Raw genomic sequence first — 16,864 nt, forward strand, 5'->3', positions numbered from 1 at the left:
ATCGATCTCTCCCCACTCGCCTTCATCCTGTCTCTGGTCTGGAACACCTCCCTCCTCAAATATGAGAGATAATGACTCTCCTCGCTTCAAAGCCTTTCGGAAGGCACATCTCCTCCAAGAGGCCTTCCCTGACTAAACCCTCCTTTCCTCTTCTTCCCCTCCCTTCTGTGTCACCCTGACTTGCTCCCTATATTCATCCTTTTTTTTAAATGGCATTTATTAAGCGCTTACTAAGCACAGAGCACTGTTCTAATGATGATGGCATTTATTAAGCGTTTACTACGCGCAAAGCACTGTTCTAAGCGCTGGGGAGGTTACAAGGCGATCAGGTCGTCTCACGGGGGGCTCACAGTCTTTATCCCCATTTTACAGATGAGGTCACTGAGGCACAGAGAAGTTCAGTGACTTGCCCAAAGTCACACAGGTGACAAGTGGAGGAGCCGGGATTTGAACTCATGACCTCTGACTCCAAAGTCGTGCTCTTTCCACTGAGCCACGCTGCTTCTCAATCTTCGTCCCAGCCCCACAGCACTTATGTACATATCTGTAATTTATTTATATTAATGTCTGTCTCCACCTCTAGACTGTAAGCTCATTGTGGGCAGCGACTGTGCCTGGTTATTATCGTATTGTCCCAAGTGCTTAGTACAGCGTTCTGTGCACAGGAAGTGCTCAAGAAATATGATTGAATGAATGAATGTCTAAGGAAAGAGGTGGGAACCACTGGTGAAGACTGCTAAGGCTGCGGTCCAGAGAAAGTTCATTCATTCATTCAATCGTATTTATTGAGCGCTTACTGTGTGCAGAGCACTGTACTAAGCGATTGGGAAAATGCCTGTCCAGCTGGGTTTTCCTGGGTGGTCAGGAGGAAAATCCCAAGGTGCCAGGTCAAGTGGTCCCACAGGGATGTAGGGGATGGGTCAGGGATCAGCGGGAATAATAATAATAATAATGACATTTGTTAAGCGCTTACTATGTGCAGAGCACTGTTCTAAGCGCTGGTGGGGATACAAGGTGATCAAGTTGTCCCACGTGGGGCTCACAGTCTTAATCCCCGTTTTACAGACGAGGTAACTGAGGCTCAGAGAAGTTAAGTGACTTGCCCAAGGTCACACAGCATACATGTGGCGGAGCCGGGATTCGAACCCATGACCTCCGACTCCAAAGTCCGGGCTCTTTCCACTGAGCCACGCTGCTTCCCAAACACTGTTCTCAGCGCTGGGGAGGTTACAAGGTAATCAGGTTGTCCCACGTGGGGCTCACAGTCCTAATCTCCATTTTACAGATGAGGTAACCGAGGCACAGAGACTCGCCCAAGCCACACAGCTGCCAGCTGGCAGAGCCGGGATTTGAACCCACGACCTCTGACTCCAAAACCCGGGCTCTTTCCACCGAGCCACGCTGCTTCTGGCCTGGACCCGGCCGCTCCGAGCCACGAGGACAGGATGTTGTCACACCAGGGCAGAACTACCAGAATACCATATATAACTCATGTCTAACTAAATAAATAAATATTTATTTAACTTGTACATATCTATTCTATTTATTTTATTAGTATGTTTGGTTTTGTTCTCTGTCTCCCCCTTTTAGACTGCGAGCCCGCTGTTGGGTAGGGACTGCCTCTACATGTTGCCAATTTGTACTTCCCAAGCGCTTAGTCCAGTGCTCTGCACATAGTAAGCGCTCAGTAAATACGATTGATGATGATGATGTCTAAAACTCGGCAGTGCCCACCACAGCTCATGATCGATTGTGGGCAGGGAAAAAGGCTTCGCTCCTCTATCGATAGCAGCGTTTATTGAGCACTTACTGCACGCAGAGCACTATGCTGGACACCATCGTGTGCACAGCACTGTACTGGACACTTGGGAGCAGTAATTAGAAGTTAAAAACCAAGCAAAACCAAAACTCTGCCCTCAAGAAATTTACAGCCCAACCCCAATTCAGCCATTTGAACTGCGTAGCTCTAATTCTTTCCCGACGCTGGAGCTGGGGCCTCGGAGTCGGGAGGAGCTGGATTCTAGTCCCGGCTCTGCCACCTTTTTTGGTGGGATCTGTGAAGTGCTTACTACGTGTCAGGCACTGTTTTGACACTGTTCTGAAGTGCTGGGGTAGATGCATGCTCATCAGGATGGATACAGTCCCTGTCCCACATGGGGCTCACAGTCTTAATCCCCACTTTACAGATGTGGTAACTGCGGCACAGAGAAGTGAAGTGCCATTATTATTAGTAGTAGTAGTAGTAAGCGCTTAACAAAGGCCATCATTGTTGTTGCATCGTAGTAAGCGCTTAATAAATGCCATTATTATTATTAGTAGTAGTAGTAGTAGTAAGCGCTTAAAGGCCATCATTGTTGTTGCATTGTAGTAAGCGCTTAATAAATGCCATTATTATTATTAGTAGTAGTAAGTGCTTAAAAAAGCCGTCATTGTTGTTGCATTGTAGTAAGTGCTTAAAAAAGCCGTCATTGTTGTTGCATTGTAGTAAGTGCTTAATAAATGCCATTATTATTAGTAGTACTAGTAGTAGTAAGTGCTTAACAAAGGCCGTCATTGTTGTTGCATCATAGAAAGTGCTTAATAAATGCCATTATTATTATTATTATTGGTAGTAGTAGTAGTAGTAGTGAGTGCTTAACAAAGGCCGTCATTGTTGTTGCATTGTAGTAAGTGCTTAATAAATGCCATTAGTAGTAGTAGTAATAGTAGTAAGTACTTAACAAAGGCCCTCATTGTTCTTGCATCGTAGTAAGCGCTCAGTAAATGCCATTATTATTATTATTAGTAGTAGTAGTAGTAGTAGTAAGTGCTTAACAAAGGCCGTCATTGTTGTTGCATTGTAGTAAGTGCTTAATAAATGCCATTAGTAGTAGTAGTAAGTGCTTAACAAAGGCCCTCATTGTTGTTGCATCGTAGTAAGCGCTTAATAAATGCCATTATTATTACCAGTAGTAGTAGTAGAAAGTGCTTAACAAAGGCTGTCATTGTTGTTGCATTGTAGCAAGTGCTTAATAAATGCTATTAGTAGTAGTAGTAGTAAGTGTTTAACAAAGGCCGTCATTGTTGTTGCATCATAGTAAGCACTTAATAAATACCATTATTATTAGTAGTAGTAGTAGTAGAAAGTGCTTAACAAAGGCCGTCATTGTTGTTGCATTGTAGTAAGTGCTTAATAAATGCCATCATTATTATTATTAGTAGTAGTAGTAGTAAGCGCTTAACAAAGGCCGTCATTGTTGTCCCATTGTAGTAAGCGCTTAATAAATGCCATTATTATTAGTAGTAGTAGTAAGTGCTTAACAAAGGCCGTCATTGTTGTTGCATCGTAGCAAGCGCTTAATAAATGCCATCATTATTATTATTAGTAGTAGTAGTAGTAGTAGTAAGCGCTTAACAAAGGCCGTCATTGTTGTTGCATTGTAGTAAGCGCTTAATAAATGCCATTATTATTATTAGTATTAGTAGTAGTAGTAAGCGCTTAAAGGCTGTCATTGTTGTTGCATTGCAGTAAGCGCTTAATAAATGCCATTATTATTATTATTAGTAGTAGTAGTAGTAGTAGTAAGCGCTTAACAAAGGCCATCATTGTTGTTGCATTGCAGTAAGCGCTTAATAAATGCCATTATTATTATTAGTAGTAGTAGTAGTAGTAGTAAGCGCTTAACAAAGGCCGTCATTGTTGTTGCATTGCAGTAAGCGCTTAATAAATGCCATTATTATTATTAGTAGTAGTAGTAGTAGTAGTAGTAGTAGTAAGCGCTTAAGAAAGGCCGTCATTGTTGTTGCATCGTAGTAAGCGATTAATAAACGCTATTATTATTATTATTAGTAGTAGTAACAATAGTAGTAAGCACTTAACAAAGGCCGTGGTGGTTGCGGCATCGTAGGGCGAGCGCAGCGGTCGGTCGGGCGGGCGGCCGGCAGGGGGCGCTGCGTGGCCGGGCTTGGCGCCTTCCGCTTCCCGGCGGGCGCCCGTTCGGCGTCGGCGGATTCGTCACGGGGCCGACTGGGGGCGAATGTGCGTCTGCGGAGGCGCGGCCGCCGGCGCCGGGGCGGTTGTCAAGGAGAAGAAGCAAGATGGCGGCGGGGGCGGCGGTAATGGCGGCGGCGGTAATGGCGGCCGCGGCCGGGGGGGGAGGAGGACACGGAGCTGAGGGACCTGCTGGTGCACACCCTGGACAGCAGCGGCGTCCTCAGCAGGATCAAGGTCAGACCTCCCGGCGAAACCCGCCTCACCGCGTGCAACAATCGTAACAACAATAATAATAATAATAATAATGATGATAATGGTGATGATGATGATGATGACATTTATTAAGCGCTTAGTAAGTGACGAGGTGGGCCCACGGGAGGCGCACAGTCTTCATCCCCATTTGACAGATGAGGGAACTGAGGCCCAGAGAATAACATAATCATGATGTTGGTATTTGTTAAGCGCTTACTAGGCGCTAAACACCGTTCTAAGCGCCGGGGAGGTGACGAGGTGATGAGGTGGGCCCACGGGAGGCGCACAGTCTTCATCCCCATTTGACAGATGAGGGAACTGAGGCCTAGAGAAGCGAAGTGACTTACCCAAAGTCACCCAGCTGACAGTTGGCCGAGTCGGGATTTGAACCCATGACCTCTGACTCCAAAGCCCAGGCTGTTTCCGTTGATGGCATTTGTTAAGCGCTTACTACTACTAATAACAACACTGATGGCATTTGTTAAGCGCTTACTACTACTAATAACAACGATGATGGCATTTGTTAAGCGCTTAGTAATAATAATAACAACAATGATGGCATTTGTTAAGCGCCTACTATGTGCCAAGCACCGTTCTAAGCCCCGGGGAGGTGACGAGGTGATGAGGTGGGCCCACGGGAGGCGCACAGTCTTCATCCCCATTTGACAGGTGAGGGAACTGAGGCCCAGAGAATGATATAATCATGATGTTGGTATTTGTTAGGCGCTTACTAGGTGCCAAGCACCGTTCTGAGCGCCGTGGAGGTGACGAGGTGATGAGGTGGGCCCACGGGAGGCGCACAGTCTTCATCCCCATTTGACAGATGAGGGAACTGAGGCCCAGAGAATAATATAATCATGATGTTGTTGGTATTTGTTAAGCGCTGACTAGGTGCCAAGCACCGTTCTAAGCACTGGGGAGGTGACGAGGTGATCAGGTGGGACCACGGGAGGCGCACCGTCTTCATCCCCATTTGACAGATGAGGGAACTGAGGCCCAGAGAATAATATAATCATGATGTTGGTATTTGTTAAGCGCTTACTGTGTGCCAAGCACCGTTTTAAGCACTGGAGAGGATACAGGGTGATCAGGTGGTCCCACGTGAGGCGCACAGTCTTCATCCCCATTTGACAGATGAGGGAACTGAGGCCCAGAAAATAATATAATCATGATGTTGGTATTCGTTAAGCGCTTACTAGGTGTCAAGCACCGTTCTAATCGCCGGGGAGGTGATGAGGTGGGCCCACGGGAGGTGCACAGTCTTCATCCCCATTTGACAGATGAGGGAACTGAGGCCCAGAGAATAATATAATCATGATGTTGGTATTTGTTAAGCGCTTACTAGGTGCCAAGCACCGTTCTAAGCGCCGGGGAGGTGGCGAGGTGATGAGGTGGGCCCACGGGAGGCGCACAGTCTTCATCCCCATGTGACAGATGAGGGAACTGAGGCCCAGAGAATAATATAATCATGAGGTTGGTATTTGCTAAGCGCTGACTATGTGTAAAGCACCATTCTAAGCGCTGGGGAGGTGACGAGGTGATCAGGTGGGACCATGGGAGGTGCACAGTCTTCATTCCCATTTGACAGATGTGGGAACTGAGGCCCAGAGAAGCGAAGTGACTTACCCAAAGTCACCCAGCTGACAGTTGGCCGAGTCGGGATTTGAACCCATGACCTCTGACTCCAAAGCCCGGCTGTTTCCATTGATGGCATTTGTTAAGCGCTTACTACTACTAATAACAACACTGATGGCATTTGTTAAGCGCTTACTACTACCAATAACAACAATGATGGCATTTGTTAAGCGCTTACTAATAATAATAACAACAATGATGGCATTTGTTAAGCGCTTACTATGTGCCAAGCACCGTTCTAAGCGCCGGGGAGGTGACGAAGTGATGAGGTGGACCCACGGGAGGCGCACAGTCTTCATCCCCATTTGACAGATGAGGGAACTGAGGCCCAGAGAAGTGAAGTGACTTGCCCAAAGTCACCCAGCTGACAGTTGGCCGAGTCGGGATTTGAACCCATGACCTCTGACTCCAAAACCCGGGCTCTTTCCATTGATGGCATTTGTTAAGCACTTACTACTAATAATAACAACAATGATGGCATTTTTTAAGCACTTACCATGGGCCAAGCACTGTTCTAAGCGCTGGAGAGGATACAGGGTGATCAGGTGGTCCCACGTGAGGCGCACAGTCTTCATCCCCATTTGACAGATGAGGGAACTGAGGCCCAGAGAAGTGAAGTGACTTGCCCAGAGTCACCCAGCTGACAGTTGGGCGAGTCGGGATTTGAACCCATGACCTCTGACTCCAAAACCCGGGCTCTTTCCATTGATGGCATTTGTTAAGCACTTACTACTAGTAATAACAACAATGATGGCATTTTTTAAGCACTTACCATGGGCCAAGCACTGTTCTAAGCGCTGGAGAGGATACAGGGTGATCAGGTGGTCCCACGTGAGGTGCACAGTCTTCATCCCCATTTGACAGATGAGGGAACTGAGGCCCAGAGAAGTGAAGTGACTTGCCCAGAGTCACCCAGCTGACAGTTGGCCGAGTCGGGATTTGAACCCATGACCTCTGACTCCAAAGCCCAGGCTGTTTCCATTGATGGCATTTGTTAAGCGCTTACTACTAATAATAACAATGATGGCATTTGTTAAGCGTTTACTATGTGCCAAGCACCGTTCTAAGCGCCGTGGAGGTGACGAGGTGATGAGGTGGGCCCACGGGAGGCGCACCGTCTTCATCCCCATTTGACAGATGAGGGAACTGAGGCCCAGAGAAACGAAGTGACTTGCCCAAAGTCACCCAGCTGACAGTTGGTAGAGCCGGGATTTGAGCCCATGACCTCTGACTCCAAAGCCTGGGCTCTTTCCACTGATGGCATTTGTTAAGCGCTTACTACTAATAATAACAACACTGATGGCATTTGTTAAGCGCTTACTAATAATAATAACAACAATGGTGGCATTTTTTAAGCACTTACTATGTGCCAAGCACTGTTCTAAGCGCTGGAGGGGATACAAGGTGATCAGGTGGTCCCACGGGAGGCACACAGTCTTCATCCCCATTTTACAGATGAGGGAACTGAGGAACAGAGAAGGGAAATGACTTGCCCAAAGTCACCCAGCTGACAGTTGGCCGACCTAGGATTAGAACCCATGACCTCTGACTTCAAAGCCCGGGCTCTTTCCACTAATGGCATTTGTTAAGCGCTTACTACTAATAATAACAATGATGACATTTGTTAAGTGCTTACTATGTGCCAAGCACTGTTCTAAGCGCTGGGGAGGTTACAAGGTGATCAGAATAATAATAATAATAATAGTGGTATTTGCTAAGTGCTTACTATACGCCATAGCACTGTTCTAAGCGCTGGGGGAGACACAAGGTCATCAGGTTGTCCCCTGAAGGGCTCACAGGCCTCCCATTATACAGATGAGGTAACTGAGGCACAGAGAATAATAATAATGATGATGATGGTATTTGTTAAGCACTGAGTTTGTGCTAAGCACTGTTCTGAGTGCTGGGGGAGATACAAGGTAATCAGGTTGTCCCACGTGGGGCTCACAGTCTTCATCCCCATTATACAGATGAGATTACTGAGGCACAGAGAATAATAGTAATAATAATGGCATTTAAGTGCTTACTATGCGCCAAGCACTGTTCTGAGTGCTGGGGGAGATACAGGGTCAGCAGGTTGTCCCCCGTGGGACTCCCAGGCTTCATCCCCATTTTACAGATGAGGTAACTGAGGCCCGGAGAAGCGCAGTGACTTGCCCAAGGTCCCACAGCAGACCTCAAGCAGGCAGGCGCGGAAATCAAGAGGTTGGGGCCGTCGTAAAGTCGTCCGAGGGCGCGCGGGGGCCAAGTGGCCAACATTTCGTGTGACCAAGTTGAAGTAAAATGGGCTAGAATTGTCTTCCAAAGGGCAAGTCCAAAACGTCTAGACTGCGAGCCCGTTGGCGGATGAGGGAACTGAGGCGTAGAGAAGTGAAGCGACTTGCCCAAAGTCCCACAGCTGACAAGTGGCGGAGCCGGGATTTGAACCCACGACCTCTGACTCCAAAGCCCGGGCTCTTTCCACTGAGCCACCCTGCTTCATATTGTATCATATTTTGTTTTGTTCTCTGTCTTTGTTTTGTTCTCTGCCTCCCACTTCTACCCCCACTGCTGGGTAGGGACCGTCTCTATATGTTGCCAACTTGTACTTCCCAAGCGCTTAGTACAGTGCTCTGCACACAGTAAGCGCTCAATAAATACGATTGATTGAATGAATGAATGAATAATAATAATAATAATGGTATTTGTTAAGCGCTTACTATGTGCAAAGCACTGTTCTAAGCGCTGGGGAGGTTACAAGGTGATCAGAATAATAATAATAATAATGGTATTTGCTAAGTGCTTACTATATGCCGTAGCACTGTTCTAAGCTCTGGGGGAGACACAAGGTCATCAGGTTGTCCCCTGAAGGGCTCACAGGCCTCCCATTATACAGATGAGGTAACTGAGGCACAGAGAATAATAATAATAGTAATAATGATGATGGTATTTGTTAAGCACTGACTATGTGCCAAGCACTGTTCTAAGCGCTGGGGGAGATACAAGGTAATCAGGTTGTCCCCCGTGGGGCTCACAGTCTTCATCCCCATTGTACAGATGAGATTACTGAGGCACAGAGAATAATAATAATAATAATGGCATTTGTTAAGTGCTTACTATGCGCCAAGCACTGTTCTGAGCGCTGGGGGAGATACAGGGTCAGCAGGTTGTCCCCCGTGGGACTCCCAGGCTTCATCCCCATTTTACAGATGAGGTAACTGAGGCCCGGAGAAGGGAAGTGAGTCGCCCAAGGTCCCATAGCAGACAATAACAATAATAATAATGGTATTTGTTAAGCGCTTACTATGTGCAAAGCACCGTTCTAAGCGCTGGGGGGGATACAGAGACAAGTGACAGAGCTGGGATTAGAACCCATGGCCTTCTGAATCCCAGGCCCATGCTCTATTCACTAGGGGCATTCAGGGTCCCTCGTGGGCTGGGAAGACCGAGTTGGGGACACCGTCCGCCCAGTGTCCGCCCTCACCCTCTCTGGCATCTATCCGGGCATTCCCAATCCATTGCTTAGGCAGAGAGCTTCGGCCGGGAGCAGTTGCTGTCGGAAATATTCGTCGGTTGCGGCGGCGACGGCAGGTTTGTCTTCCAACCGTACGCTCGGATTGTGGGATGGAAGCCTGGCTTTCTTTGTGACTTCACTGACAGTGCCCGGAGGGCCACTGGTGCCTGGTTCACCCAGAATCGCAATGGTGCCGTGCTCTGCTTCTACATCGTTCTTCGGAAGCACAGAAGGCAGCGATCAATCCGTAGGATTGAGCGAGCTTAAGCGCTTACTGGATGTAAAGGACTCTGTGAAACACCGTGGAAAAAATACGTGAGTGAGAATTAGGGTCCCTGGGCCTGGAGGGTCTGACCGTCTAAGAATGAAGGGGGAACGGCAGCAGATGCCAAGGGAGCAACCAAAAAGAACGCCAAAACGGCATAAAAGACGTGGAGAGGGACAAATACTAACACGCGAGCCATAGGGTATCGTGGCTAGAAGAGCAGCCTCGGGCTCCCTGTGGCTCGGCTGCAATCAATCAATCAATCTTATTTATTGAGCGCTTACTGTGCGCAGAGCACTGTACTAAGCGCTTGGGAAGTACAAGCTGGCAACATAAAGAGACAGTCCCTACCCAACAGTGGGCTTACAGTCTAGAAGGGGGAGACAGAGAACAAAACCAAACAGACTAACAAAATAAAATCAATAGAATAGGTAGGTACAAGTAAAATAAATAAATAAATAGAGTAATAAATATGTACAAACATATATACATATGTACAGGTGCTGTGGGGAAGGGAAGGAGGTAAGATGCGGGGGATGGAGAGGGGGACGAGGGGGAGAGGAAGGAAGGGGCTCAGTCTGGGAAGGCCTCCTGGAAGAGGTGAGCTCTCAGTAGGGCCTTGAAAGGAGGAAGAGAGCGAGCTTGGCGGATGGGCAGAGGGAGGGCATTCCAGGCCCGGGGGAGGACGTGGGCCGGGGGTCGATGGTGGGACAGGAAGGCTGAGTAGGTGCGAATGAGGTTGTCGTTAATGTAACTTGGTAAAAACAAGGGCCTTTTTCCCGGGGTGGGGGCGGGGAGTCAGTCAGGACCAGATCGGGAAGGGGGGTTGGAGGGCACTATAAGGAAGGTCGCTTAAGTGGGTGGGGGTGGATGCAGGGGGCTGCAGCCACGTTCAGTGCCCCGGTTACAGTCCGAAGGCAGCATCTCCCACGGCTGCCAGTGTGAAGCCTGGTAAATTGGACTAGAGGCTGCAGAGCACTGTTTTAAGTTCTTGGGAGGGTATGATGGCAGTAGACTACCACAATTCCTACTCCAACCCCGGGAAGCAACGTCGTCTAGTGGGTAGAACATGGGCCTGCGAGTCAGAAGGACCTGGGTTCTAATGCTGGCTCTGCCACTTGTCTGCCGTGTCACCTTAGGCAGGGTCACTTCACTTCCCTGGGCCTCAGTTCCCTCATCTGTAAAATGGGGATTAAGACTGTGAGTCCTATATGGGACAGGGACCCTGTCCAACCTGATTGTCTTATTCTTACCCCAGCGCTTAGTACAGTACCTGGCACGTATCAGGATTATTATTTACCCAGCCCTCACACTACCCTCCTCTAGTCTCAACCTGCTCATTGTACTTTGATGTCACAGATCTCACCGCTGACCTCTCGCCCACGTCCTGACTCTGGCCTGGAGCGGCATCTCTCTTCATACCCGACAATTACTCTCCCCCGCCTTAAATCCTTATTGAAGGCGCATCCCTTCTACGAGGCCTTTCCCGACTAAGCCTTTATTTCCTCTTCTCCCACTCCCTTCTGCGCTTCCCTTGTCCTTGGATTTGCTCGCTTTTCTCACCCCTCCCTCAGCCCCACAGCACTTATGTAAATATCCATAATTTATTTATTGATATTAATGTCCGTCTCCCCCTCCGGACTGTAAGCTTGTGGGCAGGGAACATGTCTACCAACTCTGTCCCAATTCGTTAGTACAGTGAGTGCTCAATAAGTAGGATCGATTGACAGATGACACGATTCCCACCCACAAATAATGTACAGTCTAAAGGGGGAAGCAGAAAAATAATTTACAAGTAGGAAAATGTGCTTAACTGTGTCTACCCTGATTAAACTTGTATTTACCCCAGCACTTAGTTCAGTGCTTGGCACATTTAGTAAGCACTTAGCAAACACCACAATTATCATTATTATAGTAGACTATGAAAGTCAGGATGTACAGGACTGCAGTGGTGGGCAGAGAATGTATCTCTCAGGTCTGTCGTCCTCTCCCAGGCACTTAATAGTAAGCACTCTTTTTCCCTCCCTTACTGCACACAGTAAGCGCTCAATGGATACAATTGATTAATTGTGATTACTTCCGTGCTAGGTAGTACAGAAATGCTGAATAGGTGGTAGGGGAGACTTGAGGAGAGGTAATTAGGTCTGAATTGGGGAACTCTACCTTTAGGAGGTAGGATCTCAGAAGGACCTTGAAAATGGGGAGAATTTGGGCCCGTCAAATTTGAAGGGAGAGGGAGTGAGCAAGAGGTTCGTGCAGAAGAGGTGAGGATAAGGCCCCATCTCCCTCCTCCCCTTCCTCTCCAGACTCCTTGAGCGAGTCGTCTACACCTGCTGTCGCCAGTTCCTCTCCGCTTCTCTCCTTGACCCCCTCCAATCTGGCTCCCATCCCCTTCACTCCACAGAAAATGTCCTCTCAGAGGTCACCAATGATCTCCTTCTCGCCAAATCCAACGGCCTCTGCTCCCTCCTAATCCTCCTCCTCTACCTCTCAGCTGCCTTCGACACCATGGACCCACCCCCCTTCTCCTGGAAACATCATCCAACTTTGGCTTCCCTGACTCTGTCCTTTCCCGGTTCCCCTCTTATCCCTCTGGCGGTTCATTCTCAGTCTCCTTGGCGGGCTCCTCCTCTATCTCCCACCCGTAACTGTGGGGGTCCCTCAAGGTTCAGTTTTGGGTCCCCTTCTCTTCTCCATCTCCACCCACTTCCTTGGAGAACTCATTCGCTCCCATGGCTTCAACTACCACCTCTGTGCGGATGTTACCCAAATCTCCAACTCCAGCCCTGATCTCTCTCCCTCTCTGCGGTCTCGCATTTCTTCTTGTCTTCAACACATCTCACTTTGCCCCCTCCTACCTTACCTTGCTACTCTCCTACAACACCCCAGCCCACGCACTTCACCCCTCTAGTGCTAACCTTCTCACTGTGCTTCAGTCTCATCTATCTTGCTGCCGACCCATCACCCATGCCCAGCCTGTGACCTGGAATGCCCTCCCTCCTCAAATCTGACAGACAGTGACTCTCCCCCACTTCAAAGTCTTATTGAGAGCACATCTCCTGCAAGAGGCCTTCCCTGACAAGCCCCCCTTTCCCCTTCTCCCACTTCCTTCTGTGTCACCCTGACTCACTCCCTTTAATAATAATAATAATGGCATTTATTCAGCGCTTACTGTGTGCAAAGCACTGTTCTAAGCACTGGGGAGATTACAAGGTGATCAGGTTGTCCCAAGGGAGTCTCACAGTCTTAATCCTCATATTGCAGATGAGGTAACTGAGGCACAGAGAAGTTAAGTGAGTTGCCCAAAGTCACGCAGCTGACAATTGGCGGAGCCGGGATTTGAACCCATGACCACTGGCTCCAAAGCCCATGCTCTTTCCACTGAACCACACTGCTTCTCCCTTTGTTCATCCCCACCCCCTCCCGCAGCACTTATGTACATATCTGTAATCTATTTGTTCTTATGAATGTTTGTCTCCCCTCTAGACTGGAAGCTCATTGTGGGCAGGGAATTGTGTCTGTTTATCGTTGTACTCTCCCAGTTGCTTAGTCCAGTGCTCTGCACACAGTAAGCGCTCAATAAATACGAATGAAGGCATGAATGGAGTAGATTTTTCTTGAGAGGAATGAAGAGTGTGAGTTCAAGTTGTAGTGGGAGAAGAGAGTCGATAAAGTAGAGAGCCCTAATTGAGTGCCTTAAAGGCAGTCATCGGGAATGTTTGCTTGATGGGGAAAGGAATAGGTAACCATCGGTTGTTTTCGAGGAGAGGAGAGATGTGTTCAGAATGAAGTTTTAAACCAGGTTAAAAGTTTTTAATCTGGGCAGCCGGGTGAAATATGGACTGGAGAGGAGGTAGCCTGGAGACAAGAAGACCTGTGAGGAGATTGATGTAGTTGTCAAAGTGGGAAATGACAAGTGTCTGAGCCCACACGATGACCATTAGGTGAGAGAGAAAACCGTGGATCCTGGAAATGTTCTGGAGGAAAAACCAAACAGGATTTGGCCACATTGGGGATTGAAAGAGAGGGAGAAGGCAAAGGTTGCCCTCTTCAGAGACAAGGAGCCTATGTCATAGTGTTGTCGACCCTGTTGGGAAAGTTAAAGTGGAGGCGGGAATTTGGGAGAGATGATGAGTTGAGTTTTGGGTATAGTGAGCTTCCAGGAGGCAGGAAGAAATGCAAGGTGGAAGAGGAGGAGAGAGGTTGGGACCAGCGCTTAGAGGTGGTAGTTGAAGTTCTGGGAGTGAATGAGCCCAAGAGAGGGAGTGAAAAAGGAGAGGGAAGAAGACCTAGGACGGGCTTCTTTAGTGTAGATAGTGGTTCCAGAAGAAGTAAGTTCCAGGCTGGAGGAACAGTGTGAGGGGTAGGATGCGGGAAGGTGAGCTTGGCAGGAGCAAAGAATGTGACCTGGAAAGTAGTAGGTGAAGAGAGCCAAAATGTGTGATGAGGGAAAGCTGGTGGGAAAGAAACCTTGAGGCCAATGAAGAGTCTTAATAAAGAGGGAGATGGGTAGCCATTGGAGGTTTTTGAGGAATTAAGAGATGGACCTCAAGTTCTATGGTCTATGCAGCAGTGTGTTAGTAAGCCTCCACATCTCCCTCCCACTCCACATCCACTCGCTCATCCTTCTGAGCCATCTCTCAAAATGGCTTTCATATTCTACCTCCTTTTCCTGGACTTCAAAGCCCATCCTGTCTTACTTTCGAAAAAACACAGACACCTACTCTTTTTCCCTCTCTGACTTCTAACTTCAACTACTTACTGTCTGATGCGCCTTCCGCGTTGCCTTCAAACGCAGCTATCTTTCTAGCTGCTTATTCTTGATCCCTTTCGCAGACTCCTCCTCTGCTTCCTACCTCCTCACTGTGGGAGTTCCTCATGGCTCAGCTGTGAGTCCCCTTCTGTTCTCCATCTCCACCCACTCCCTTGGAGAACTCATTAGCTCCCATGGCTTCAACTACCATTCCCAAATCTACACCTCCAGCCCCGATCTCTCTCGTTCTCTGCAGTCTTACATTTCCTCCTGCCTTTACGACATCTCTACTCGAGGGTCCGACCGACACTTCAGACTTTACCTGTTCAAAACAGAACTCCTCAACTTCTCACTCCAACCTCTTCCTTCCAGTGACTTTCCCATCACTGGAGGCAGCCTCATCATCCTTCCTGTCTCACAAGCCTGTTAACCTTGGCATTATCCTTAACTCATCGCTCTCATTCGACCCACATATTCAGCATGACTCCAAATCCCTTGCCTTTTCCTCTCCCTCCAAACTGCTACGTTGTTGATCCAAGTACTTATCCTATCCTGCCTTGACTAGTGCCTCAGCCTCTTTGCTGACCTCCCTGCTTCCTGTCTGTCCCCATTCCAGTCCATACTTCACTCTGCTCTCTGGATCATTTTTCTGAAAAAACATTCAGTCTGTGTTCCCCCACTCCTCAAGAACCTACAGTAGTTGCTCATCCAGCTCTGCATCAAACAGAAACTTCTTAGCATTAGTTTTAAAGCACTTAATCTCTGTGCCCCCTGTTAGTCTTTCCTCCCCGATTTCCTTGTACAACCCAGCGTGCTCACTTCGTTCCTCTAATGCCAGCCTACTTGCTGTACCTTGCTCTCCTCTTATCTTATTGCCATCTCCTCGCCTACATCCTGCCTCTTGCCTGGAACTCCCTCCCCGCTTCATATCTGACAGACCACCACTGTCCCCACCTTCAAAGCAGTTTTAATATCACATCTCCTCCAAATGGCCTTGCCCGACTGAGCTCTCATTTCCCTTACTCTCTCAACTCCTTCTGCATCACCCTTCCACTTGGATTTGTACTCTTTTTTACCCCACTCTCAGTCCTGCGGCACCTGTATACATAGATTGTAATTTATTTTCTTGTCTGTCTCCCCCTCTAGACTCTAAGCTCCTTGTGGGTAAGGATCATGTCTATCAACTCTGTTTTGTTGTAGTCTCTGAAATGCTTACCACAGCGCGATTGCGATTGATTTATGTACTATGTTTTATGGACGGTATCTTTGAGATCCTGTGGCATACTTTACTTCATTCGCATGGGTTTTTAACTTCCTGGAAATTACCATGCTTTCTTTTCCATTCCTTTCTCCCTCGCTTTTCTGGTTTTTAGAAAAGGAAAAATGTATGGTTTAAATGCTAACCAGGAACTGTATTTCAGAATCCTTTTGGAACTTAAGGATTCAGCTTAACTTTTGGTCTGTTACGATTGAGAATGTCTGAACAGAGACATTATGAAAAATTATGTTCAAAAATGTAGCTGAAGGTAAGGCGCTAAACTAACCTTGCCTTTTTGTATTTTATTCTCTCAGCCCTTTGTGTGGTGCACACAGAACCCTGTAGTTAGATTAATTATTATCATTTTTGTCTGTTTTGCCTGTTTTTCAGATTGTGTGTCCTTACTTGCCTCAATTATCAAATACGAGCTCAACTGTGTAGAAAATAGATAGTTGTCAGAGGAGCTGGGCTATAATTTAGGGGCTTGATGATTTGCTTCCTTTCTGTCATTAAGAAAATTATTTTTTAAATACTTTTATCTTCTTTTTTGGCAGGCTGAACTCCGAGCGGCAGTGTTTTTAGCACTAGAAGAGCAAGAAAAAATAGAGGTATGGAACCCTGAACTTGGCGCTCACCATACTTTTAGAGCAGTTTCTCTGTATCTGCTAAATAGTGATGCTTAACCGAAGTGTTATTTGGAAAGCCAGATATTTAATTTGTTCATTTATAAAGATAAAATTGTCTTTTATCCTTGAAGAAGACGCTACTGATAGTGAAGTTTCGCCATGGGTGCATGTGAGGTGAATAATTCCAGCCATACTGTGCAAATACAAAGATTGACCCAATTATCCTGTCATGTCTGTTGCTTGCACTTAGTTTCACCTTTGCCTCCTTATTTCATGATCCTTCAGAACATCTGCTCCAACAGAGCCTCTTCTTTCCTGATTGCAGTATGCAGTACTGGTCTATTGGCAGCAGTTGATTCCCAGCTTTCAACTGGGATGTGACACTGAGGTTTGCTTTTAGTTTCCCATTTTCAGTTCACTATCCAGCAGCTACTTGCTAGTGTCTCCTCTCAATCAATCAGTGGTATTTTTTGAATGCTTATTTGGTGCTAAGCGCTCGTGAGAGTACAATAGATCCATATCCCTGCCCTTGAGGAGCTTGCTACCTAGCAGAGTCACCTCATGTTTCCCACCCTGCGTAACGATGTTGCAGTGAGCATAATTTCGGTG

General features: G+C 47.5%; 1 protein-coding gene across 1 annotated transcript in view; it reads left to right on the forward strand.

Annotated features, from left to right (window-relative positions):
- Nucleotides 1-4,117: 4,117 nt before the first annotated feature.
- Nucleotides 4,118-16,864, forward strand: part of CEP43 (centrosomal protein 43) — a gene marked incomplete at its 5' end in the record, with an annotated part of 59,346 nt that continues 46,599 nt past the window's right edge. Inside the window, 2 exons of the mRNA XM_038761906.1 lie at nucleotides 4,118-4,207; nucleotides 16,184-16,237. Coding sequence (XP_038617834.1) covers nucleotides 4,118-4,207; nucleotides 16,184-16,237 — 144 coding nt within the window. The remainder of the gene's footprint in view (nucleotides 4,208-16,183; nucleotides 16,238-16,864) is intronic.

The sequence above is a fragment of the Tachyglossus aculeatus genome, chromosome 2 (assembly GCF_015852505.1).
Source record: "Tachyglossus aculeatus isolate mTacAcu1 chromosome 2, mTacAcu1.pri, whole genome shotgun sequence".
In the NCBI taxonomy this organism is placed as follows: domain Eukaryota; kingdom Metazoa; phylum Chordata; class Mammalia; order Monotremata; family Tachyglossidae; genus Tachyglossus; species Tachyglossus aculeatus.